At 40.0% G+C, this 24,256-nt stretch overlaps 1 protein-coding gene across 2 annotated transcripts; it reads left to right on the top strand.

Annotated features, from left to right (window-relative positions):
• Positions 1 to 2,873: 2,873 nt before the first annotated feature.
• On the top strand, positions 2,874 to 21,238 carry SAMD8 (sterile alpha motif domain containing 8). Of its 2 annotated transcripts, XM_041473845.1 has the most exons (7): positions 2,874 to 3,025; positions 4,245 to 4,397; positions 10,564 to 11,170; positions 12,938 to 13,033; positions 13,731 to 13,848; positions 14,637 to 14,787; positions 15,693 to 21,238. In XM_041473845.1, the coding sequence occupies exons 3-7, from the start codon at positions 10,596 to 10,598 to the stop codon at positions 15,995 to 15,997; spliced, it is 1,245 nt and encodes a 414-aa protein (XP_041329779.1). In that variant the 5' UTR covers positions 2,874 to 3,025; positions 4,245 to 4,397; positions 10,564 to 10,595; the 3' UTR covers positions 15,998 to 21,238. The 2 variants fall into 2 exon arrangements, with proteins under 2 accessions (XP_041329779.1, XP_041329786.1); XM_041473852.1 differs by lacking the exons at positions 2,874 to 3,025; positions 4,245 to 4,397 and adding an exon at positions 9,759 to 9,921.
• The last annotated feature ends 3,018 nt before the right edge of the window (positions 21,239 to 24,256 follow it).

Below are 24,256 nucleotides of genomic sequence, written 5' to 3'. Positions count from 1 at the left end.
AAGATATATCAGAGTTATTACACATTTTAAATACTTTTTTCCCTTGGCAATCTACAGTTGTTTTAAAAATATCTGTAGCATAGAATTTGTCATAAATTCTCAAAGTGACTTGTCAGCACTGGCACTGCCTGTCAAACTTACATCAATGCCTTGTCACATGGCATGAAGTGACATAAGTCAAAGTGACGGAATGAGGTTTATTGGAAATTTCTGTTACATAAAGCACCAACTATTCAGATAATTCACCCTTTTAAAGAACACCAAATGTTAGCAAGGAGAAGTAGTTTTCAGTTTTGAAGTGCAACAACTAGGCAGCTATTACATATCTAAGTGTTACAAGTTTTAAATTATGCTCTCTTACTTTTCTGTGCAAGCTTACTTAGTCATTTTCAAAATATTTGCTAGGTGATGAAATTAGAGCAGAGCACTGCCATTAGCAGTGATAACTTGAGATAGAAACTGATCATCAAGCCTTTTTCCCATGCTGAGGTTCACAGAATCAGAGTTTCATTAGGGTTGGAAGGCATCCCTGGAGATCATCCAGTCCAATGTTCCTGCCAAGGCAGGGTCACCTAGAGCAGGTGACACAGGAACCATTCAGGTGTGTTTGGAATGTCTCCAGAGGAGACTCTATGCTCTCCCTGGGCAGCCTGTTCCAGTGTTCTTCCAACCTCCACATAAAGAAGCTCCTCCTCACGTTGAGGTGGAACTTCTTGTGTCTTTGCTTATGGCCATTACTCCTTGTCCTGTCACTGGGCAAATCGCTTCTGCAAACCAGCCCAGCAGCCTCCACAGCCAGGCCCAGGCTGCTCTCCACTGTGTGTCTGTCTGTCTTCTTCACCTTTGCTCTGGATGCACCTCTGGGGTTCCCCGCATGGAAATCTGTTGCTGGAATAACACACCTTAGGACCTGTAAACTTCAGATAGTCCTGGATTAACATGCATGTCTAAATACAGCTGATTTTCCAACCCAGACTTCTAAAGTCTGGAGACTGCATTTGGAATGTAATTTTTTAGGTGGATTGCTGGTTTTGCTACAGCGTAGGGAAACAGGGTTAGGAAACTTCTGCTTCCATTTTTGTTTCCTTCCTGGAATCTGATGAGCTGGTAGACCCTAGTGCATGTTTATATGTAAAATAAAACAACAAAGCCATAGCACTCTGAACAAAGCAGCAGTTTCCTGGTACCTCTCATGAAAACAATGAGATCCCAAATAGCGAGTTAGCTTCAGGACATGTGTTTAAGGCTGTCACAGTGACCTATTCCGTGATAAGACAGCTCTGTAGCCTGCTGTGGTTGTTTTTGCAGCAATTTTTAATTTTAGTTTGTGCTTATTTTTTACATTTTTGGTTTAAACCAGTTGTTCAGATAGAAGCAAATGCAGCCATGTAATGTAGATTGTACTGACTTGGCACTTGGAAGTGTGCAAAAAGTTGTGATTGACTGGCAGCTGGTGAAGAAGAATTCATGTCAAATACAGTACAGAATGCACATAATAGCACAAAATCTCGTTTAATTTACTTGCCTTGCTCTCCTGCAGTTTTGTCTTTCTTGTCAGATAAATGCTAGGGGTTTTTGAATATAAATATGTGGACATGGTGTAAGCAAAATTACTCCAATTTTCAACCAGCTTTATTAACTGAACCATTATAAACAGGAAGACAAGGTCCATTTGATTTTTTTTTTTCAGATTTACATGTGTTTGTCACTGATGAATTGAGATTCGTCAGCTTTTCATCTAGTGCCTTAATGGCAAAGAAGAAAAACATTGTGAGGACTGGAATTGCACTTGATTCCTACATAGTTTGCAGATGCTGCTAAACTGGCAAAAACGGTGGAACACACCCTCCAACTTCAGCAACTCATTTTGGGAAACTACAGATCATTTAGTGTAAAAAACAAAAGCGGGACAGAACGGACTGCATAGAGATAAGCATCTTTGAACCAGTATCAAGGCTTGTGGAAAGGAGCAGATGTTCTCACGCCTTCTGAGAGATGTTCTTCACAGTTTCTCTTCTGAATATCTGGTAGATAGACAGTCCATTACAATTGAGATAGTGCAAGAGTGCATATTTGCATAGGATTGCTTGATGACTCGACAATTTGACTTCCCTTTGAAGAATCTTGAAATGCAAATTTTCTTGTTTCACTATTAGCAGCATATAAACTTTGCAATCGATTTCTTTTTTCATTTTTTTTTAGAACAAGGCTCTCAAGGTCACTTTCTCTGAAAAGGCAGTGTCATGAACTTCATGGATACACTGGCACCTCCTTTTTATTTCAACTGAAACTACAACTTAGGACTTGTTTTGGACCTCATAGTAATTACATCATCAACAAAACAAATTCTGACTGTTACTCAAACAGTTGCAAAGGGCTGGCAGCTGGCACCCCAGACAGTTGGCATCCAAAATAAATTTGTTTCTGGAGCAATTTGCTTCTAGTTTGTCTGTCTCCTTCTATCCCCTCCGCTTGTACTGTTTGTAGGCTACGGAGCTCCCGAAGTTACGGTGTCTTGCTGAAGCTTTCGTAAATCGCGTGTGCTGTTCACATCTGTGCTTTGGATCCCGTGCATAAGTGACTGCGTGCTGTCGGCCAAGTGCTGACAGCCGGTTTTATTCTTTCTGCACAGACATCAGTAAAGAACAATGGTGCAACTGAAATGCCTTGTAATGACTGCCTGATATGAGGCCTGACAGTAGGAGGGCCCTGTAAGTTTCCTCTGTTATTCTGTCATAGTATATGCTTCGAGCTGAAGTATGGGAATCCCAGCTGACCCACGGATTCCAAGCGTCTGCCACAGCTCGAAGCCCCTCCTGGCAGGGGCCCCGTCCTTCCGCCCCGTCCCGCCCCTTCCGCCGCCGCCTGCCGGCGCTGCCGCCGCCGCTTCCGGACGGGGGATGGGGGGTGGCGGTGGCCGCCGCCGCCGCCGAGGAGAGGCACGGGCAGAGGCACAGGCAGGGCGCGGAGGAGCCGCTGCCGCAGCGCCCAGGGCCGGCGCGGCGGCACCGCCACTCGGCGGCAGGTGAGGCGAGGCGAGCTGCGGGGCCCTTCCCGGGAGGCCCGTACCGGGGACCCTTGCTTCCTTCCTTCCTTCCTTCCCGCGGGGCCGCCCCGCAGGTGGGAGCCCCCCGCAGTCGCTACCCCCGCTGCGGCGTGAACCCCCAGGGTGCGGGCGGGCCCCGCGGGTCTCGGGGCGAAAGGGCTGCCCCGCCGCGGAGGCTGTGCGGGAGGAGAACAGCTTCGCCCACCGGGGGGAAGACGAGCCTCCCGTGCTCTGTGTCCGCGCTAGAATCCGCTCCGCCGTAATTACCGCGCCCGCCCGGCCCGGCACATCTCTGCCGAGCGTGAGCGCCCGGCCCGGGGGCGCCGGCTGCGCGCTGGGCGATGTCGGCGGCGCTGTTCGGGCTGAAGGGGTCAGTCAGCCCTAGTGCCCGGCTGTGCCGCTTTCGGGATGAACTTTGCCAGCCTCGTTAGGAGAGGCGTGCGAAGGTGTGGGACGGGCACCGAGCGGGGCTGGCAGGGGGCCGGGGCCTGCGGGCCCTGTGCGGTTTGCTGTGGGGCCTGGGGGCAGAGGGGACCGTGTGCTTTCTGATTCCCGCGTCAGCCTCCGCAGCAAACAGATCGTTCCTGCAAAAGATGCTTTGTGTCGGTCTTACAGTCAGATAACAAAACGGTTGTACCGGGTCGAAATAGATATTCTTACCACTTTTTTCAATAAAATTGGTGTGTTTTCTGAGGACAAAATGTTGTTGAGTGTGTAGGTTTTGATTATTAACAAGGCAGTGTGGAACAGTGCTGTTACTGGTTTGCATGTGTGCTCTTCGAGATTCATGGTTAAATGGTGGGGTCTGCCTGTGGGGTCAGTGTTCGTGCAAGTTTAGGGGCTGAGCATAAGGAAGCTGAAACTACTGGAACTGTTACCCACTGAGTCTCTTAAGTCTATATTACTGATGCATTATGTGGTCTTATTCACTTAGTTATTGCTGATTGCTGTTAAAAAACTCCCAACACTTCAAAAAGGTAGGTTTTCCCAGCTCCCTAAGTTAATGGATGAGGCAAGTGAGAGGTAGTGTTAATGTTGACGTTTGTATTAAGCTGAAGTGGTCTCATGGTTTTGTATTTGAGGCTTCAGTTTGCAAAATTAATTTTATAAAATTTTTTAATGTGCAATGCTCATTCTGTGTTCTGAGATGACTTGATGGCAAGATTCAACTTGGCTAATGTCTGCTCTGTCTCCACAGAGCTCCCTTGTGCAGCTGGACACAGTGTCTGTGCCACCTCCACAGAGCAGCTGATCATGCTGTGCTCTGGAGTGGCAAGAGCTCAGAAGACATTTCCTGGCATTTAAGTGCCCCTCCTGTTTGGTAGGGGGTGCTTCTTGCTGGATATCAGAGGTAAGGAAATGGCTGTGTCTTTTTCTTCCTTTTGCTTTCTGTGATGTAGAAGAAAGGTGGAACTAACCTGTAGGATTAGTGTGAAGTGATTTTTATACCAGGTGAAAGGAATTTTGTAAAGGTTTTGTTGTGTAAGTACTGCTTAGATGTGAAGAAAATGTTCTGTAGATTTATAAAGCACAAAAATTTTAAATTATCTTGTTTGCTCTTCTGTGTGATGTTGTTTTCACTGGCTGGTTGGGGGTTTATTTTAGTAGGGTACTATTGAAATACAGGTTGGCCTAGGAATTGTAATCTTTTGAGTTTTGTAATACCGCTTTTCTTTGTACAGACCTTGCTTTTGCAGCCCACTTAGCTGGTTGAGGTCCAATAACCATAATACATTGTGCATGTTTGTTTGATAATCACATACCTTTTAGAAGTTTTTTATTCCTTACTTATTTTAATGCATCTAAAATGAGGAAGGCTATTAGATTTTCACTAGACCAGAAAGATCAGATTGTAAATGGTTGTGGAGAGTAAGATGAAACACAGTTTCACTTCAGATATCGTTCTGGTATTCATTTGAACGGAGAATTTGTTCATGTCTTCTATTTCCATTGTAAGATGAGGGTGTGGGAAGAAAAGGGGAGAAAGAAACTGGAGTTGTTACTTCTAAGTTGTGTAGGGATAAAGAGCAGCCAACATTCTGTTACAGAAGGGATACACTACTTGAAACCAGAAGAAAAATACTTGACACTTGATATTTAGCATGTAAAATGTTCAAGAACTTAGTCAAATAGTGGTGAAATACTGTGAATGACATCCTAATATAAGTGGTGGAGTGGTGGCAACTTGTTCGGTTGTTTAAAAATCACTTGTGTGTGCCTTGAATTATGGCAGTAGGATAAAAATTTGTTTTGTTAGCTGGCTAGTAGATTAGGAGTTGAGCTGCTCTTAGTGTTCACTTGAGTATAATACAACCTGTTTGGCTTAATGTGGTGTAAGAGTCAGGGAGCAATATGTATTCTGTTCATTTTGATGCAATATGTAACTGTACTTGGTAGTTCTTAAGACAAACGTGGAACTTTCAGGGCTTTCTGTAGTAGCTGCTGTCACTCTTGCATGGAGGTGTCTCAACAGAAAGACTCTGCTAAGAATATAGAACTAATATTTGATCCACATGCTGCACTTCAATAAATAATTCTCAAAAAGCTCATCTTCCTTGATGGCTTAAAACCTAAGACTAAACTAGTGTTACTTTGAGATTTCTTATCTTACCTTCATGCATAGCACTAAGACCTTTGAGTACAGTTAAGCTACTGCTGATCATCTCACTTATGATACCAAAGTCACTAATTAAAACTCAGTGCAAGTTTTACAGCAATATTTATGCATTTGAAATTATTGTATTCATGCTGCAGGAAAATACATTTTTTGTCCCATGGTGGGCATTGTGCTGTGTTTGATCAATTTTAGGTGTAGTATGGTAGCCATTGTATTTAAAAACTCTTGAAAAATTATGTGTTGTTTTTGCATGTGTTCTTTTTGTCCTTCTGTTTACAAGATAACTACTGTATTACATGTATCTGGTGGCATTTAGAAGGTAAGGTCTAAGCCACTGTATGCTGTATGGCAGTGAAATCTTTGGTGCTATTTGCTTAAATAAGCACTGAAGAATTCAGAGTTTCCAGGAAGAACAGGTGACAAGCTTCTCATGTAAGTCAGAGTCAGCAGAGTAGCTGAGCCTTGTGCTGCATAACAAGGCAGTGCTGTGTGTTCTTTTTCCAGCACAGCATTGCTAAGTTGCTGTGTGACAGTAGCTTCATTATTGCAGGCTGGCTCAGCACATGTTTTTGTGTAGCTTTTTTGTGCTGAGGAACCAAGGCCACCAACATGGGCCTTGTCCACATGGGCGAAGTAGCAGCCTTTGCAGGAACAGCCCTTCCCCTGAGGTGTGGGATGTGCTCTAAGCCAACAGACCTAGCAAAGGAGGGGCTGAGTTGGTATGGCCTGTATTTAAACTGCAGCTTGAAACCTTCACACAGAAATGTAGGTTAAATCACTTGAGATCTGGTAGTTCTTCAGCATCCTTCCTAAAATTCCTCTCCAGGATGGTGGGAATTGAATCTAGGGGGAAAAAATCAAGGGGCAAGGCTCTCCCAGGTACCTGAGGGCAGGTGGTAAAGCAATAATGGTGCTGACAGAGATTTTGCATGTGTGTCTAGAATAAACAAAACCAGTCAGCATTCTGCTAACTGCTGCAGACCTAACTAGGTTGCTTAACCCTTCAGCTATGACTCTGTTCTAATCAAGTTTGCAGCCTAATGTTACTGTGATATTAATGCTACTTTTCCTTGGCTAGAGTAGTGATAAGCAGATTCTTCTTCCAACATTTTTACCTCAATAGTCTGTAAGCTGGGAAAGTTAGGGAATAAATGGTTGACTGGCAGTGATTCAGTAGATGGGAACATGATAGAATCATGGACAATCATGTTGAGGGAGATTAATTTTCTATATATATACATCTAGGAAATTTTGCTGCCAGTCAGCCTCTCAGAGGCATCTTATTTCTTAAGATGCCACAGCCAAATGGTAGGAATGTTTATGGCTCACAAAGTAATGTTCTTCTTTTAAAAAAGTAAATACTTATATATATATGTATGCAGTTCATATGCATTTGTGTTCGTGCTGTTAATTGAAAGGCTGGTGCAAGAAAATGGAACACACAATGCAAGCTGTTGACAAGCTTGCTAAGTTTCAAGTCACAGTACCAGGAAAATAATCAGCTGACTAGCTACAGACATTGCTGATGTCTGGCGAAAAGTGTATTTTACCCTCTGACGCTTAAGTCTATGATTGCTTTGTGTTATTCATGTGTGTTATTCATCATTAAATAATGTTACCCATTATTTGGTTTAGTGATAAAACTAGTAATAATGGAAGGCAAAGTAGTTACCAGAGCTGTTTCCTTTCAGAAGACAGGTGCAGTTATCTAGGGGACTTGGCCTCTGCTGCGTTATTCTTACATAGCAGTGTGGTGGTGTAAAAGTTATGCAGCATTCTTCAGCTTCAAAAAGGAACAGGAGTAGTTGCACACAGGGCTCTGTACTGTGTTAGGTGTTAGGATTATTAGGGAAAGTGCCTTTTACCCTTTAAACCACACAAGTGTCATCAATTGAGTAGACTGAAAGGGAAGACAGTTTCTGGGTTTAAGAAGTTGCTTTGGCATTGAAAAATGAGTTTAACTGTTGCTGTTGAAAAATTAGCTACCTGCTCTGTGTAATGTTTTAAATTTGTGTTTTGTGGTAATTTCTTTGTCTTTTCCAGTTGGTTAAGTGTCTTCTCATTGGCAGTGTTTGAAAACAGAGCAGGTCCTATCAGCTGCATCTTGAGGTTAATGTAGACTTTCTCCCAGGTCCAGCCCATAATGACCTTTGATGGGTGTGCTGATTCAGTGTTGTAAGGTTTCTTTTATTGCACCTTTGGTAAGGTTGATATTTATTCCAGCAATGCCAGATGAAGGAAGACTAGGCTGCTGTTAGGCTACTTGTAACAAACGAATAGAATTCTCTTAGGTTAGAGACAGTTTCCTGCCTTTGTCCTCAGAAGTTGCTTTGGTTAGAAGACAGTGTCAGTAAGTTGAATGTTTTTGTGGTCGTGAGTTTCCATTCACTTCTTTTAGAAAACCCATGATGATTACTATGTTATAAAACTCACTGTGATTAACAACTTTTTTTTTCAGTATTTAATCTGTATTTCTGAGTAAAGAAAGCTGGAAGTTCAGATAGGCAACTCAAGTTTGTTTATTTTTACTGGTTGTTTTGGATTAGTATAAGAACAATGTTGATAGTACATTGTTGATGTTGCTCAGTGGTGCTGACCCTGAGTCAAGGAGTTTTTGGTTTCCCCTGCTCTGCCAGTGAGGAGGGGCAGAAGAAGCTGGTAGAGACACAGCCAGGACAGCTGACCTGAACCTGGCCCAAGGAACATTCCATACCATGGAATGCCCTGCTTGGTATATAAATGGAGGGGGGAGGTTGGCCAGGAGGGCTGACCACTGCTGGGAAGCTGGCTGGACAAAGGTCAGCAGGTGCTGGGCAGTTGTAATGTGCATCACTTGTATTTCTTGGGTGTTGTTCTTCTCTCTTTTTGTTATTTCCACTGCTATTATTACTGTATTTTACTTTATTACCATTATTAAACTGTTCCTATCTCAACCCCTTGGGTTTACCTTTTGTAGTTCTCCCCTCCATCCCACTGCAGGGGGAGTGGGCCGGGACATTTAATTGAATTAAATGTCATAATTTATTTTATTAGCCGTGTGACACCAAAATAATTATTACAGTTGTTTTTGAGCTACACTTTCAAAAATAGTAAGGTAACATAAAAATGAGAAAATACTCTTTTATATGGAGAAGGAAGCATATAGCATATGCAGATACTCTAGTAGTTTTTTTATTTGTTTGTTTTGGCAATTATTTAAATCAAGGTATTAAAGCTTATGTACTTATTGACTGTATATGAGGTATTGAGAAATTTTAGCAATGAATTAAGTACATGTTGTTAATATAAAATCAACTCCTGAGAATATCTTCAGAAGTATCATGCCCTTAATTATTTTAGAAGGGTGTGATTTGGGTGCTCATTTTTCTTCTAAAATATTTATTTTGCACTGCTGGGAAATCTCATTTGGCAAATTGAATCTTCTCTGATATAGTATAAAATAGTTTGTGGTTCTGTTGGATGCAAGCCTGAAGAAAAACTTGCATCCAGTAATTATATTAAGAGCACAATAGGTACTGTATCTCCTTAAAAAAGAAGTGAGAAGGAAAGACGTTCTGTTTTTGGAAGAGCTGTGCCCCTGAAAAAGATGCAGAACTGTGCTGAATATTCATGATGGATTTGAGTACCAGTTTACTATAGACAGCAGCTAAATAATAGATTAAATACACTGTTTCTTTCCTTTCATTCTGAAAGCCTTGAATGATGTATGTGGCAGTAGTGTATTGTAGTGCCTTGTATTTTCTGAGATTTGGTTGGCATGATTGAAGCATTTTAGTTAATTAGACTGTTTTTTCGAGTACAAAAGAGCTGTGAAATTGTAGCTCTTTCTTAGATGGTAGCTGTACATGAGCCACCAAATATAAATTATGCACAAATCCATTCTCTACTGCTGTGGGTCTTCAATATTGCATAAACGTTTCAGTACTTTTACTTCACTGGTAGCCTTTCGGAGTTCTGTCGTGTTCCACGGAATGTCCCATGGTTAACTTTTTCCTTGGGTGGTGTTCTGGTGACTTGTCACCACCATGTGACTAAAATGTTGCTGAGCTGTCTCTCCTTCCTTCAGGCAATACTCTAGAGTCAGGAACACAATTATCGAGAAATCTGTATGAAGAGAATACCTCTCTTCTGGTTTTGCTGTGTTACTATGCTATCTACTACCACATCAATTTTAAAAATGCTTTGAAGCTTAAACCAGTACTTCATTTCTAGTAATGTTATTTTTGAAAGCTGAGTATTTTAAAGGATTCACAATTCAGTAAGTATCTATCTTAATTATTGAGATCAAACAAAGAAATAGGATGGTTGTACCATCATCGCACAGCTAGCATACTTCAGCTCAATACTGTTGCAGATATCTAGACTTGGGTTTACTTGGAAGGAGTGGGAAAATGTGGGAATCATCAAAGCTTCAGTGTGTATTTTAAAACAGTGGGATATATTGGACGGTATGGAAATGTATTATTTCAGCTTTAATTCAGTTTTGTGTGTTTGCTGGCTGTACTTCCTCGTGTAGTTGATGAACTGCAAACAGTGGAAAAGTCTAATGATTAAGCTGGTATTTAAAGAGTAGTATTTGATTTTCATTGCCTTGTAATTAACAAAGTGGAATTTATTTATTTATTTATTTATTTACAACAAATTCAGAACAGTATACTGGATGCATCTAGGAAATATTCTGCTTCTTGGAAACTTTAGATTTCTATTTAGGAGCAAATGAGATAATCTTAATTTGGTTTTTCTTGATTTTTTTATTACTTACCTTAGAAATTAGGCCTGTTTTTTAGCTATCTCTTATGTAAAATGTCTTGGGCTAATTAAACATCTAAAATTGTACTACAGACCCTGGCATTTCAGTGATCTGTGTTAAACAGTGGTGTTGTCTCTCTGGGCTGTGCAGCAGGTCGGTGTGACGGGCGGATAAAGGGCAGGATGGCAGGCAATAACCAGCTGTGCATTCGGCGCTGGACTACCAAGAACGTGGCCAAGTGGCTGAAGGAAGAAGGCTTCTGTGAATACGTGGATCTTTTGTGCAACAGACACAGGCTGGATGGAATTACCCTGCTGACACTTACTGAGTATGACTTGCGATCCCCTCCTCTGGAAATCAAAATCTTGGGGGATATCAAGAGGCTGATGTTGTCCATACGCAAACTGCAGAAGCAGCACATTGACGTCCTGGAGGAGCTGGGTTACACCAGTGACAGTCATGCTGGCACAGTGTGCCCAGCTGGTTCACCACAGGGGGCAGATTGGTTTTGTAATGGTGAAGTACCTCGGGACTATGATGGACCAATTACTGACTTGAATGGTGATCAGTATCAATATGCAAATGGAAAAAACAAACATGCCACACGAAGACTGGACCCAGAGTACTGGAAGACAGTTTTAAGTTGTGTGTATGTCTTCATAGTGTTTGGCTTTACATCATTTGTCATGGTGATAGTACACGAGCGAGTACCTGACATGCAAACATATCCACCTCTGCCAGACATATTTCTAGATAGGTAAGAAATTTTCTTTCTAAACAAAATAGTAATGGGATGGTTAAAATATAGGCTGTCTTATTTCTGTTTTCGAAGTTTCATATGCTTTAGAAGAAAGTTTCATGTGCTCTAGAAGATGCCTCTGCAAAACAGTAATAAAAGTCTAGTAAGTCCTTCTGCTAAGATGGAAATGTGGATCAGTTAGATGCAGAGATTTGGTTTTAGAGGAAAATAAATTGAGCTGTTTTCCATCTAGTTTATATTTAGTTTTACATCTTAAACTCATTACAATACAGTAATTACTTCGTCCATCCTCTCATTCTGATAAAAGCATGATGGGCAGCTGGCATAGATATGCAGCTATGTGCATTTTCTGAAACCCAGTTTCCGCCATGAATCTTAATGTGTCTTGATTTAAAAAAAAACTTCAAATGAAGGAATATTTTGGTCTGTGAGTGAGCAAGGAAATTAAAAGGGAACAGCATTGGTACTGTATTTTTACTGTCTTCCCACTCTCAGCTTGCTGAAATGGTCTAGGGAAACTCTGAAGTTGAATGAAAAGACCAGCATCTCTTTTAACAGGTTATTAAACCACTGTTGTGGCTTATGCAGTACCTGTTCATTTTTTAAAAGAAAGTATTTCACTTCAGGCAAAGAAGAGACACAATGGCAAAGGTCAAATTCTAGTCATTGACAACAGGTTTAATAGAGGATAAATGTTCCTTTTGAGAAAGGCACTTGCACCATGGAGAACTTAACTGCCTAGAGAGTTTTAGAAGATGAGCTAAACTGTTAAAAAGTTCAGTCGTTGTGATCTTCCTGGTCCTGCCAGTAATTTCCATTTTCATTAATGGCTTTCAAGAAGTTAGTAAGACTCTAATCTTTGGCGTCAGTGTGCAGAATCCCCCATAAATGCATATATAACTCATCAAGGACAGACCACACCCAGCAGAGCGGAAGAGGGAAGAGAGAACAGGAGCTGTGGCATTACTGGATTTTGTTCCCAGGGTGCTCCCACGGTATTCAGTGCACAGGAGGATGGGGAAGGCCAGAAAGCAGCAGCTCAGGGAGCAACGAACAGGAGATTACTACAAAGCTCATGTTTGAGCAGTGCTTTGCTACCCCTTTGTATCAGAGGGAGCACAAAACTATGAGGAGCAGCCTCTCTTGAAATCTCTTGATCTATATTTAGGTGAGTGAAGAGTGGAAATTGTTACTGGTGCCTTATGAGTGCAAGAAGGTCTTAGATCTTTTGACAGGGAAGGCTGAAATGTTTTCATGTAGTGATTATTACTGAGGTTTAGAAAACAATTTTTATTTTCCCTGATACTATTCTGTGCAGTTCTGCTTCATTACAAGTGTTTCCTGTTTTTGGCCTTGCAGCATTTAATTCATTGCGTTGACATGGCATTCTTGCCATCATAAGCAGCATAATTGACATGATGCAAGTTTTTGTCAGAATGAAAAAGGTTGTTGTGAAACAATAGTGGAGGAACACATCCTGTTAGTGTCACGTGTGAATTAAGAGAGCATACTAGAGATTTTCCCTTGGTGAATTCTGTGTAAACTGGAAGAACATTATTAGGAAGGAGATAACATAACTGAATATATTTCAAATTCTATTTCATTTAGTCTAACAAAAGTATTTTTGGCTGTAGTTTATACTGTTGTCAGATGAATGCAAATTAGTTTTGAGGTTGGAACCTGACATGCCCTTATTTTCAATACCAATACTAGGAAAAAAATTAAGCCTTTGTATTAACTTCATGCTTTGTCTTTTTTTTTTAGTGTCCCTAGGATACCATGGGCTTTTGCTATGACTGAAGTATGTGGTGTAATTCTTTGCTACATTTGGCTCTTGGTTCTTCTACTTCACAAACACAGGTAGATTTTATAAAATCCAAATTAACTGGTACTTTGATGCAGAGAAAAGACCATAACAAGAATTTATTATGATTGTTTAAGAAGTTCCATTCCGTAAGAATCTTGTCAACTCCTAGTATGTCTCTGTTAAAATGGATTCGGGAGGATTTAATCAAGAATGATAGCTTGTGAATCTTTCAAATGAGTAATCTGAATTTACTTTTCTACCATATTTATAAGTAATTTCCTTCAGAACATAGGTATTTCAGAGGGTTGTCAGTATATACACTCATGCTATAACAGCTTTGTATATAAGAAAGTGTCACAAGAATGAATTATCACAGGGTGTCTGAGCCAGCCTGGCAATTTGCTTTCACAGAGGGATAGAAAATGCTTTTGTGTGCATGCGTATTTTAAGTTAAATTTTCACTAGTTCATTGATTTTTATCAGTTTGCCAACAGAAGGTATGAGTGCCAAAGCTAGCACAAGGGTAGCTGCAGAGGTGGAGCTGTACCTTTTGGTGACAGTAAGCTTGCTACAATGTCTCACCCTGTCATGTGGAACCTTATTTTTACAGTACTACTTAATTGGAAAAAAAAAAATATTTGTTGTGAAACTTGCAGTGATGATGACAGGATTTAATGGGATTAAGTTGGGGTGAGGTGAAATGTTTTTATCATAACTTCCCTGATCTCAGTTCCTGTGTTCTTTTCCCAGATCCATCCTGCTGCGCAGGCTGTGCAGCCTCATGGGGACAGTATTTCTATTACGCTGCATTACAATGTTTGTTACCTCACTCTCCGTGCCAGGACAGCACTTGCAGTGTACTGGAAAGGTAAAACCTTCAAGTGCTTTAGAGTATTTTTCCTGTTTCCTTTTGTAAAAAAATACTTAAGATATGATTAAGATTGTTGCAATCATAGTGTTAGATGCGTGCTTTTTAGAAACATCATGTTTCTCTCCTGTTTCCTTGTCCTTGCATTAATTGCCATAGGCAGGCAAACATTCCTAGGGGTCTTAGAAGCACTTGCCACTCTGTATGGTTATTTGGGGGAGGGTGTTCAGAATGTTTCACACTGTAAAACAGAGATAGAGGTGTGTGCACTTAAGCTACTAACTTCATGAAGAGAGACTGAAAGGGAAGTAATAGTTTCTTTGTCTTGTTGGTTGCATGGTTTTGAAAAAAAACCCCAACAAACTATTACTATTTGACTCCTTCTCATAAGGGATATTCTTAGAACATGGGATTTTGTGGTTTCATCCTAACTTTTAGTTAGGAGAGGTTTGAGCTGAACAAATGGAAAGCTTGATAATGATACATTTGGGAGACTGAACACATTAAAAAAATGGTGACAGGCTCTGTGGGCAAATCACTTGGAACAAAATACTTGCTCTAAATTCCAGTATTCATAAAAGGTATGATGAGTACAATTAGTAATTGTAGTTACTAATGTGACTCAGTGCCACAGTGAAATCCAAAGGTGTCCTAACCAGCATTTTAATAAATGACACAGCAAGATAAATGGTATTAAACAAACATAGTGCAGTACAGCTAACTTTGGGGATATACTGTTTGGGCAGTGGAGTTGGAACTTAGTAAAGGTTAATATCACTGTTTTTCAGTTGTATGGCAATGTTTGGGCCAAACTCCAGCGGGCATTTGCAATATGGAGTGGCTTTGGAATGACTCTGACTGGAGTGCATACATGTGGAGATTATATGTTCAGTGGTCACACTGTCGTCCTGACCATGCTCAACTTCTTTGTCACAGAATGTGAGTATAGAGTGTCAATACTCAAATGTCCTTAAGAGTATGTACAGAGGTGTGAGAGTGTAAACATTTGAATGTCCTTAAGTATTACGAGTGTCTGCTCCTTGACCTCCTCAAAAAGTTCAAAGTGTAACCTTTAAGCAAACAAATACAATTTCAGATTGCTGTGCTCTTTCTCAGGTTTGTGACAGCCAAGTCACAGCGAGGAAAGGAACACCACCTCCTTGCATGGGGGAATGAATAAGGCACTTTTCAATGAGCATGTGAGCCAAGAAGTTAGAAAGGCTTCCTGGCTTGCTACTGGGAGAATACTTTGAAGATACTTAGGATTGTCTGTTACTGTTCCCTTCCCTAGGTATCTGCCACTGACTCCTGTCAGCCAAAACACCTGTCGAGTTTCCGTACATTTAGAATAATCCATAAAGCCAAACACCAAACCCCATAGCAAGTGAGAATATATGAAACAGCAGAACCCTTCTGTAAACACCAACAGTGATTTGATACATGTTATAGCAAGCAAAGATAATTAGTTTGAGTTCAGCTGTGATGTAATGACTGCAATCAGAGTAATGTAGCTTTCATTACATCTTCCTCCTTGTAACATAGGAAAGACATGGTTTTCATTAAAAGAAGTAGGTTGAACAAAGAATTCTGATTTGTAGGGTGGTAAACCATTTAAGGATGCTCTTGTTAATCCAGAAGTGCATTTGTAAATGAAGTCATGAACTGATAGACATATGTAACTTGTGTGGTTGCTTTTGTTGGGTTTTTTGGACCTGTATACAACATTTTCGAATGAAGAGAGTAACTTCATCTCATTTTTGGTTGAAAAAACTATACAGAAACTTGGAATGTCTAGGCCTGCATTTTGAGACAGTCCAGGTTAATCAAGTTCTGTTTTCTCCTAGATACGCCAAGGAGCTGGAACTTCTTGCACACCTTGTCCTGGGTCCTGAACCTCTTTGGAATCTTCTTCATTTTGGCTGCACATGAACATTATTCTATAGATGTCTTCATTGCCTTTTACATCACGACAAGGCTCTTTTTGTATTACCATACATTGGCTAATACTAGAGCATATCATCAGAGTAGGAGGGCAAGAATATGGTTTCCAATGTTTTCTTTTTTTGAATGCAATGTTAATGGTACTGTCCCCAATGAGTATTGCTGGCCCTTTTCAAAACCTACTGTACTAAAAAGATTAATTGGTTGAAGACTGTGTGGGTCAGTTCAGATTTTTATGAAGCACTATGACTAAGATCCTACAAGGCTAGCTACAAGGGGGAAGTCAAGTAACATTTTTCACTCCATGATCTCCTCCTTGCCTTGTTTCTTGGATTCTTAGCCATAAAGTGGGGTTTCCATACTTTACAGGGATGTGTTTTGTTTTCTCCTTGAGAAAACAGAAAACAATGCAGGGATGGGTGAAGGCTATCAGTGAAGCACGAATATAAACCAGAATACTGTTACCCTTGGTAAGGTTCTGTGTGAATGTTTATGGAACATTAACCTGAAATATGTATTGAATATAACACACCCTTTACAGGTCCAGATAATCTTTGTTACTCGAGTGCCAGCATTTACATATACTGACAAAAAAATTAAAACTTTATAAAGCCTTTCTTTGAAAGCAGTCATAAATGTAATTTTTAAAACAAACTGTATATATTTAAAGACTGAGGAGGTCTGTGTCATAATGAAAAAAACAGTATAGTTCCATGCTGAGAGGGTCTCTTAATTGTTAAATTACAAGTCTTGACAATATAAATGGTCTGCATACAGGTTGCCAAAAATGAAAGTCTGCCTTGTGGTTTTGCAGTGATGATATTTTTTTAAATGACAACTTACTTAGTCTAGTCTATCAGTTGTCTGTATGGTTGTTCTAGCACTTGGAAGTTTTCCCTTTTGTGTTTAAATGAGTTACAGTAAGTGGAACATCCACTGAAAGTAAACTTAGCTTTAGTGAGTTTAAAGCCACAAAGTAACTTCTGTGTGGTCTTAATTGCTTTATACCAAATTCATGCATGCTTTTCAGGAGCAGTTCTTTAATGTTGGCAAAACAGAACAGTTGTCTTCGTGTATCTTACTGTCCTGTAAATGGATGGGAAAAATGCATGTAGTAACTCTTTCAGGAATAGTAATAATAGTGAGTATTGGAAATAGTGCTCATGTTGATGTATGTTTTAGCACTCTGGTGTCAACAATATGGTGAATATCTCTGGATATATATATGCACAGTATATTTGGTTATATATATAAACACACAGTATATGTTTTTCTAACAACTATGAAAAGAGGCTAGTTCTTAATTTAAGTTGCTCATTTACTACCTTGAAAGATACCATAAACAGTTGAGTTTTGCTTGTTGATAAAAACCAAACCATAACCCACAACAAAACATCCCCCAAAACCCCAAACCAACACTCTCAGTCCATAATGCATGAGCAGGGTCACACAAGGGATGGTGATCTCTTAGGCAGTGGATTGTAAGGGGACAATACTAGTGTTGTCTGTAGAGCCTTGAAATTAGATTTGTGGTAAGTGAAAACTGATAGGTACAAGGTACAAAATCATAAAAATGGCATAGACCTTTTAATTTGATTATTGCAACTTCTGATGTGCAAATGTAGTGTAAGTCAGCTTCAGAAAGTTACACAAATAATTCCCAGCTTGGTACCAGCTGACTTAATGGGCACTATGTACTTGTGTGTGCATAGAAATGAATCCACTTGGAATTTGCAAGGTTTTTGTGTTGGGGGGCTTGTAACCTACTGTGGGCTACTCCTTGCTGTATTGTGTTCCTTTTATAAACCTTGATTGTACTAACTTGACTACCTTACACTCTTCATAGTATATTACTTTTGTAAGTTAATTTAGCTCCTATTCCACAGAAGAATTATGCATCTTGGAGTATCTCTGCCAACTTTAATGAGCACATGTACACTGCACTATTACAGAGATTTTTATATTTGTAACATTCCAATTTTTTAGCAAAATTGCAGGTTTAATAATATATTGTTCAATCTACCGTAGCCTGATGGCTTTTGCCATCCAAATTGGGGGGGTATACTTACACTTAAAAAAAAGGAGAAAATATTCTGAAAGATTTAAAGACTTGCCATTTGCTGCTCTTAACTTTCTGATTTCAGAAAGGTAATTTGAACATTCCTCTTGAGACTTTATAATGAAAAAGCTCTATTTCTTAACTTATATTTGCCTTTGCAATGCACACAGTTATGAATGCTGTTTTTCTAAACTCTAGGAAACATCTGTTCTCAGGATATGCAGGGATTGTAATCTGAGCTATATGGAGAGGTATGCAATTAAATCTGCAAAGCTGTTGATTATGAAAATAACCATTTGAGTAGTAACTGGCATAACTGCATCTAAACTGAAATACTATTCTGCAACTCAGACATGCAGGAGAATTTTCAAGTACAGCCCAGTGTAACAATGTTTACAGAAAGTAAAGCTGTCATTTCAATATTTTTTTTTGTAGTGAAGTTGATATACATTGAAACGTAAGGATTCTTTGTTCTAATTTAATTTTTAAATTCTGTTAAGTAAATTGTGTTTTAAATCAGCCTTGTCTATCATTGTTTTTTAAAAGAAGCTTCTTGTTTTGTGCCGTTTCCCTTGATGCTAGATACCTAAGTCCAGGATAAGTAATAGAAAATGGTTGGTTTTGTTAGCATTGGAGTGGATTGAAGCATGATCAGGGTAATTGTCCTCTGCTGTTTTGGAAGTTCATTGTGTCTGTCTGTAAACATGCAAGAGGAAAGCTTGAAGTTGATAGAAGACATAAAAATGTGATATTGCTTCTAAGAGAGCACAGGTCAGTCTGTAAAGTTGGGAATGTGAGCTTTATTGTTAATTAGATGGAAACAAGTTGCAGGTAACTGATAGGCTTAACATTTGACATCCTTTGGCGTCAGTGTTTTAAAAGCATTTTGCTGCTTCTGTTGCTGACAAGCACTTTTAAGTAAAGGTAGCAGAGCACCTTGGGCTTTGGATTTAATGCTTACTATGTTCAGAGATGTCTTTATGTTCACATGCCACCACATACCCATCCTTTAACATGTTGCATCTCTTTTGTGCTAAGTTGTTTTCTGTGGTCTGTGTGAGTACCCACATAATCTGAACCCAGAATAATGAATTACTTACTCTGTAATGCCAGCACGTGCAAGTGTCTCAACAACATTAGTCCTACAAAGTGCACAAATGAATCAAGTAGCAAAGTCTGAAATTAGTAACCATATATCTATAAAAGAAGGGGAGGGTCACTTTTTTTTGCTAGCTTAGCAGATTTAGTAATATTTGAGACTCAGCAATAGGGTTGAGCTCTTCCTGATAAGTTTGGGGATATGTATGCACGCACCTGCAAGTGATAGACACACAGGCTCTTCCCCTGTCATTTTTCTTTGGTTTTTTTCTACCTTATGACACAGTTTCTTATAATAGTTTTCCTAAACTTTTTGCCTTTAGTTTTTAATTTCTGAAAGATCCCTGAAGTGTCTTATGACATTACACCTGCACAGAATTAGACCTTCATAGATGTGGTTTTTAACAAATTCTGATTACACTGACAAAAACTTATGAAAGGTTCTCCAACTGATCTTGAACAATGCTATAGAAAACTTCCATATATGCAATTTATCTTCATGTCCAGTGGCAAACATGGTAACAGACCAAGTGTCAGTACAGAAATGTAGATAGGCTTTTTTTGTAGATAGGAAGTATTTAAATATCCAAGACTAGCAAGAATTGGATCCCATAAGTGCACTGTTTGACTTGTATGCTTAACTTCAAGAAAATTACTAAATACTCTTGACTTCAGTGAGTGTTACCATTTTAGTTTAAACATTTTTTTGGATAAGGCCCAGTGCATACTGTGTGGTATCCTGCTACAGTAATGTGAACAGGTAATGTCACTTTCTTTTTTTATTTTCTCCCCTCCTATCTACTGCAGAAGAAAACATTCCAGTAGAATTTCAAAGAAATTTCTACTTAACTGGGTTCTGAAAGAAGAAATCTGTCAAAAACCAAAAGACTAAATAAAACCTTGATAATTGCCTGCTTTAAGAAGCAAGGGTCAGTTAAATTATTTGGGGGAAAAAGTTATTTTTGATGCAATCATGTTAAATCACGTCATTTAGAATTACTGAAACCCTCTAAGGAGGATAAAAGCACAGGTTCCTATAATCTTTTCTATACAGCTGTGTCTTGTGTAGTGCCAAAAAGAGAGGAAAGAGGAAAGAGCTGTGCTCAGACACCAGTAAGTCTTTTGCAGCAATTAATACCTCCTTGCTTTTTAACCATTGCCTGCATGCTTAGTGCTATACTTGTCCATTACTGTTAGTTTTCTGATGTATGAAAGCCCATTTGGTTTTCAAACATCAGTCACAGAAAAAAAAAAAAAAATCCCAAACAGTAGATTTTATGGACCTGGAGTGTAACAAAAAGAACGTAAAACAACTGTGATAGTTTTTCATCATATCCATGTAGTTCCTACTGAAGAGTTAGGGAGAATTTGCAGTAATCTACAGACAGTACCGATTTTTTTTTTTTTAATAACCATTTAGAAATCTGACCTGTAACTTCAACTACAACCATAGTCTTTTCAAGATAGAAGTATATTTGACAGAAGTCCTAGCAGTGAGAGAGCTTACCCTTTGAATTATTTTGTGCATTAGACTTCAACAATAAGGGTTAATTGATAGACCACTGGTTTATAAAATTATAAAATACAAAATACTTCTGATCTGAATTTGACCTTGTCACTATTCTAATTGAAGCAGTATTGCTGGGGGAGAAAAAGTTCTTTGGAGTGAACCTACTGATGTCTCGTTCATTATATGAAGAAAACCACAAAAAAGCCCTCACAACTCCAAAAAACCCTCACAACTCCTCAAACACTATGGTATTGTGAACACTGAACCTTCCATATAGCAGAATCCTGCAGATGTACCACTTGTGTCCTAACAGATTTGCAGTGAGTATTATGTACGTAATTCAGTGATATGCACATTTTAAAAGCCAGTTTGTAATAAGTGTGTAAGAACTTAAGGTGATAAATGTGGAGCACAATAACCTGACCTATTGGCCCTGACTGTGTAGTTAGAAAGACTAACTGTAACTTAGTTTTGCTCTTTCAGTTCAGTTTCGTCAAAAAAGGAGAAATTTTGTCCAATTTGAGAAACCACAAACTGCATTGTACATGGTATTAATAAGGACGTAGAAACATGGCTTTTCACACGGAACTGTTACTTCAGTTTTGTCCTGACTGAGAAATAGTGTTATCTAATGGCTAGAAGGTATGCCAGTGAAGTGTAGAATACTGTAAATAAGTAAATATTGTTTTGATTCTAAACGCAGATTGAATTAATATATTGTTTTATATCTTCATTGTGTTGAACATATTTAAAAATACTAAAATAAAATATTTGAAAGATGACAAATGTGTGATTTATTTTATATGAAAAATAATGGCTCATTTTCTCAGTACTGTGACTGTGACAGTATTCCTGAGCACAGGTGTGACGGTATTATGAGGTCTTGCTTCAGTATGGAAGTAAGTAATGCTGACAAAATATAATTGGCACATGCTGTGGGAATTTGCTACAAGTGCATATACTTCAAATCATTTCTGGAGAATCAACTATTGTGGGTGATACAGGTTTACAGCTGTGGTCTTAAGTTTTCAGCTACCTATAAGAGGTTTGCTTTTTCTTTTGGCACTGATCTGTGACAGATTCTGGTAAAATCACTGGTAACATTTCTGGTAAAATTACAGGGAAACAGCTGCCAAATACTAAGTTCCTGTTGCTGTCAAAATTGTACTGAAGTTTGATACTAGTATAGGATAGGTACTCACTGGACTGCTCATAGAAATTATTTGACTTGGACAAAATATTGACAGTTGACTTGGTAACAGTTCTGTTTTTTTCTAATAGTGTCATTGGTTTATCAAAAGGTTCTTTTCAAGTTCTAATGCCACAGAATGCAAGATCGATTTGAAAGAGGCAATGCTTTCCAAATAAGGATTCGATTTAAATATTAAAAAATTCACTTTTTCCCCCCCTCACTCTGCTACATGTAGTCATCAAAACTGAGTCTGTGTCTCTTGATCACTGATAGATTCTCAAGTACTATAATCGGAGGTTAATAGCCCTAAAAAGAAATGGGCAGAAGGAAGGAAGAGGAGACAACAGCAGGCAGCAAGTTTGCTTTTCTTACAGTAATACTGAAGAAGGGTCTTTAGGCAATGTAGGGAATAGCAATTCATAAATACTGTGAGGGAGAGTGGAGAATGAAGCTCATGTAGAGTACAAAAAAATATTCAAGAGGTGACTGCCCACTAAGGAATCTCTCTGATGTGCAAATGGAAGCTCCAGAAAGGGGCTGATAACATTAACCTGCAATTTTGCTGGATTTTGCAACTCTGTTAAAAGTCTCATTACAAAGACCCTTTCCAGAGTTTTTTGATTCAAATTGTTTCCTGATATTAGGGGTTTGTGGGGTATTTTTGCCAAAGTTAAACAGATAAGACTTCTGTATCCTAATGACACTTCAAAAGATTCCTTGATGAGTTTTTTTAGGATTGCAGGGAAGTTTGTAATACTGAATCTGTACAGAACAGATGCCTATGTTGTTTACATAGGCATGAAACCTGTGACACCTCATAAAAACATTTGTGCACGATTCTGCCAGAAATGCAATGAGTGATGTTGTGTCCATCCTCCCCTGCTCCAAGCTAGGAACCAAGCTGCATGTCATGTTACAGCAGAAGGAAAAAGGAGTCCTTTTCCTTCCTGTCCTTCCTTTCCTTCCTGTCCTGCTGCGCTGGAGGAGCAGGGTTGTGGCAGTGCTGTGCTCCAAAGGGCCTTTCAGGCACACTTGAATCCTGTTTGCTCCAAGTGGCAGTTTGACCTACCAATGAGCCCAAGTTACGGAGAGAGAAGACAGCAGTAACAACATAAAGCACAAGCTTAATCTGTAAAAACACAAATGTTCTTTTGCTTCAGGCTCCAGCCAAACTGAGGTCAGTGCCCAGATTAGGCCTGGGTTCTTGCAGTCCTTATTTTGTTTCCCAGTGAGTCGCAGTGTATCTTAGCAAGCTCTGCCTTCTTTTGTGAGACACTGACTAGGCTGTGGAGGATGTTGCCTTAGCTCAGTTTCCTGGTGAGTGATTTGAAGGTGTGCTCTCCTGCTCCCACACCAGCAAACAGCACTGCAGGGCGCCGTGGGGCACTGCTCAGTACCCGTGCTCCTCAAAAGGACAGCAGAGTTTGTTAGCGAGTGCTTTAATGAGGGTGCCAAAAAGTGATTCAGTCTGTGAGTAACAGGGTTGCAACACTTGGCCAAAGGCTCTACTTCTTGTTTCTGTCCTCCCAATTAAAAATAGCCCCCTGGCTAATGCCAGGGAATGTTAACAGCCCTACATGGGACAGGTGCAAGCTGTCAGTCAGGAGGCTGGAAATACCTAGAAAAGCACCTGCTCTCCTGTAGGGTCTATGAGATGATCATGAGGAGAGAGCAGAGGAAAAAGGAGAGAGGTTTGCAGCAGGTTCTGCTGAAGGTGGCCCTTGCTGAAGGCCTCTGGCTGCTCTGGAGATGTCTCCTGCCCAAAGGTGCTCTTCTGTTTGGTTCTGGTTTCCTCTTAATCAGGCTGTTTCCCCAAGCTGTGGGTTACCACAACTGAAAACCAGAGCTTTAGTTAAAGGCTGGTGTCTGCTTCTGGCAAGCTGGAACATGGAATGCCACTCAGGTGCTCTCTCTGTCCCCGCACTGCAGAAATGCTGTGTTGATGATTTGGACTGGGATTTGGGCAGCGGGGACAGGCTGTGAAGGCATGACCGAGTGAGGGCTGTACCGATGTGTGCACATTGACCAGGAATGGGGTTTATATGCCAGAATTCTTTTATTATCTTCCAGGAACAGTCTCCTACAGGAAAGTTACACCAGTAGCCAAATCCACAGACAGGCTCCGCCTCAGGCATTATCTCTACCACATGCAAATGCACCTGCCCCGGCTGGTGTGGTTCACAGGTGGTTCACAGCCTGTGTCATTTTCACTTTGGCTTTCCAGGGGGATGTGGACTTTATCATCTGATGGCTGTTGATTTGCCCTTGGTGTTCCACATACTATTCATAAATACAAATCCCTGCTCTGCTTTTCCTATGGCGTGGGAGAGCTGGCAATGAATGACAGAATAGCCCAGACCACTGCAGCACCACGGGAAGCCACAGGATCTTCCCTGCCAGCACATGGTGTGGTGAGCATGTCATCCAGAGGAACACCATAGCCTGAGCTTACCTTTATTCACATTTTGCCTAGATGTTCAGTTTCAGCTGATCCAATGCTGCCATGTGAGATGTAGGAAGAATTTACACCTAGAGCTGCACAGAGATTAAGGACCTGTCTCTGCTGTTTGAGTTAATCTGAAGAAATCCCCCACATAAGGCTAAATGC

The sequence above is a fragment of the Pyrgilauda ruficollis genome, unplaced genomic scaffold (assembly GCF_017590135.1).
Source record: "Pyrgilauda ruficollis isolate IOZ18807 unplaced genomic scaffold, ASM1759013v1 scaffold11, whole genome shotgun sequence".
NCBI lineage: Eukaryota > Metazoa > Chordata > Aves > Passeriformes > Passeridae > Pyrgilauda > Pyrgilauda ruficollis.
This window is presented reverse-complemented; position numbering and strand designations above follow the sequence as displayed.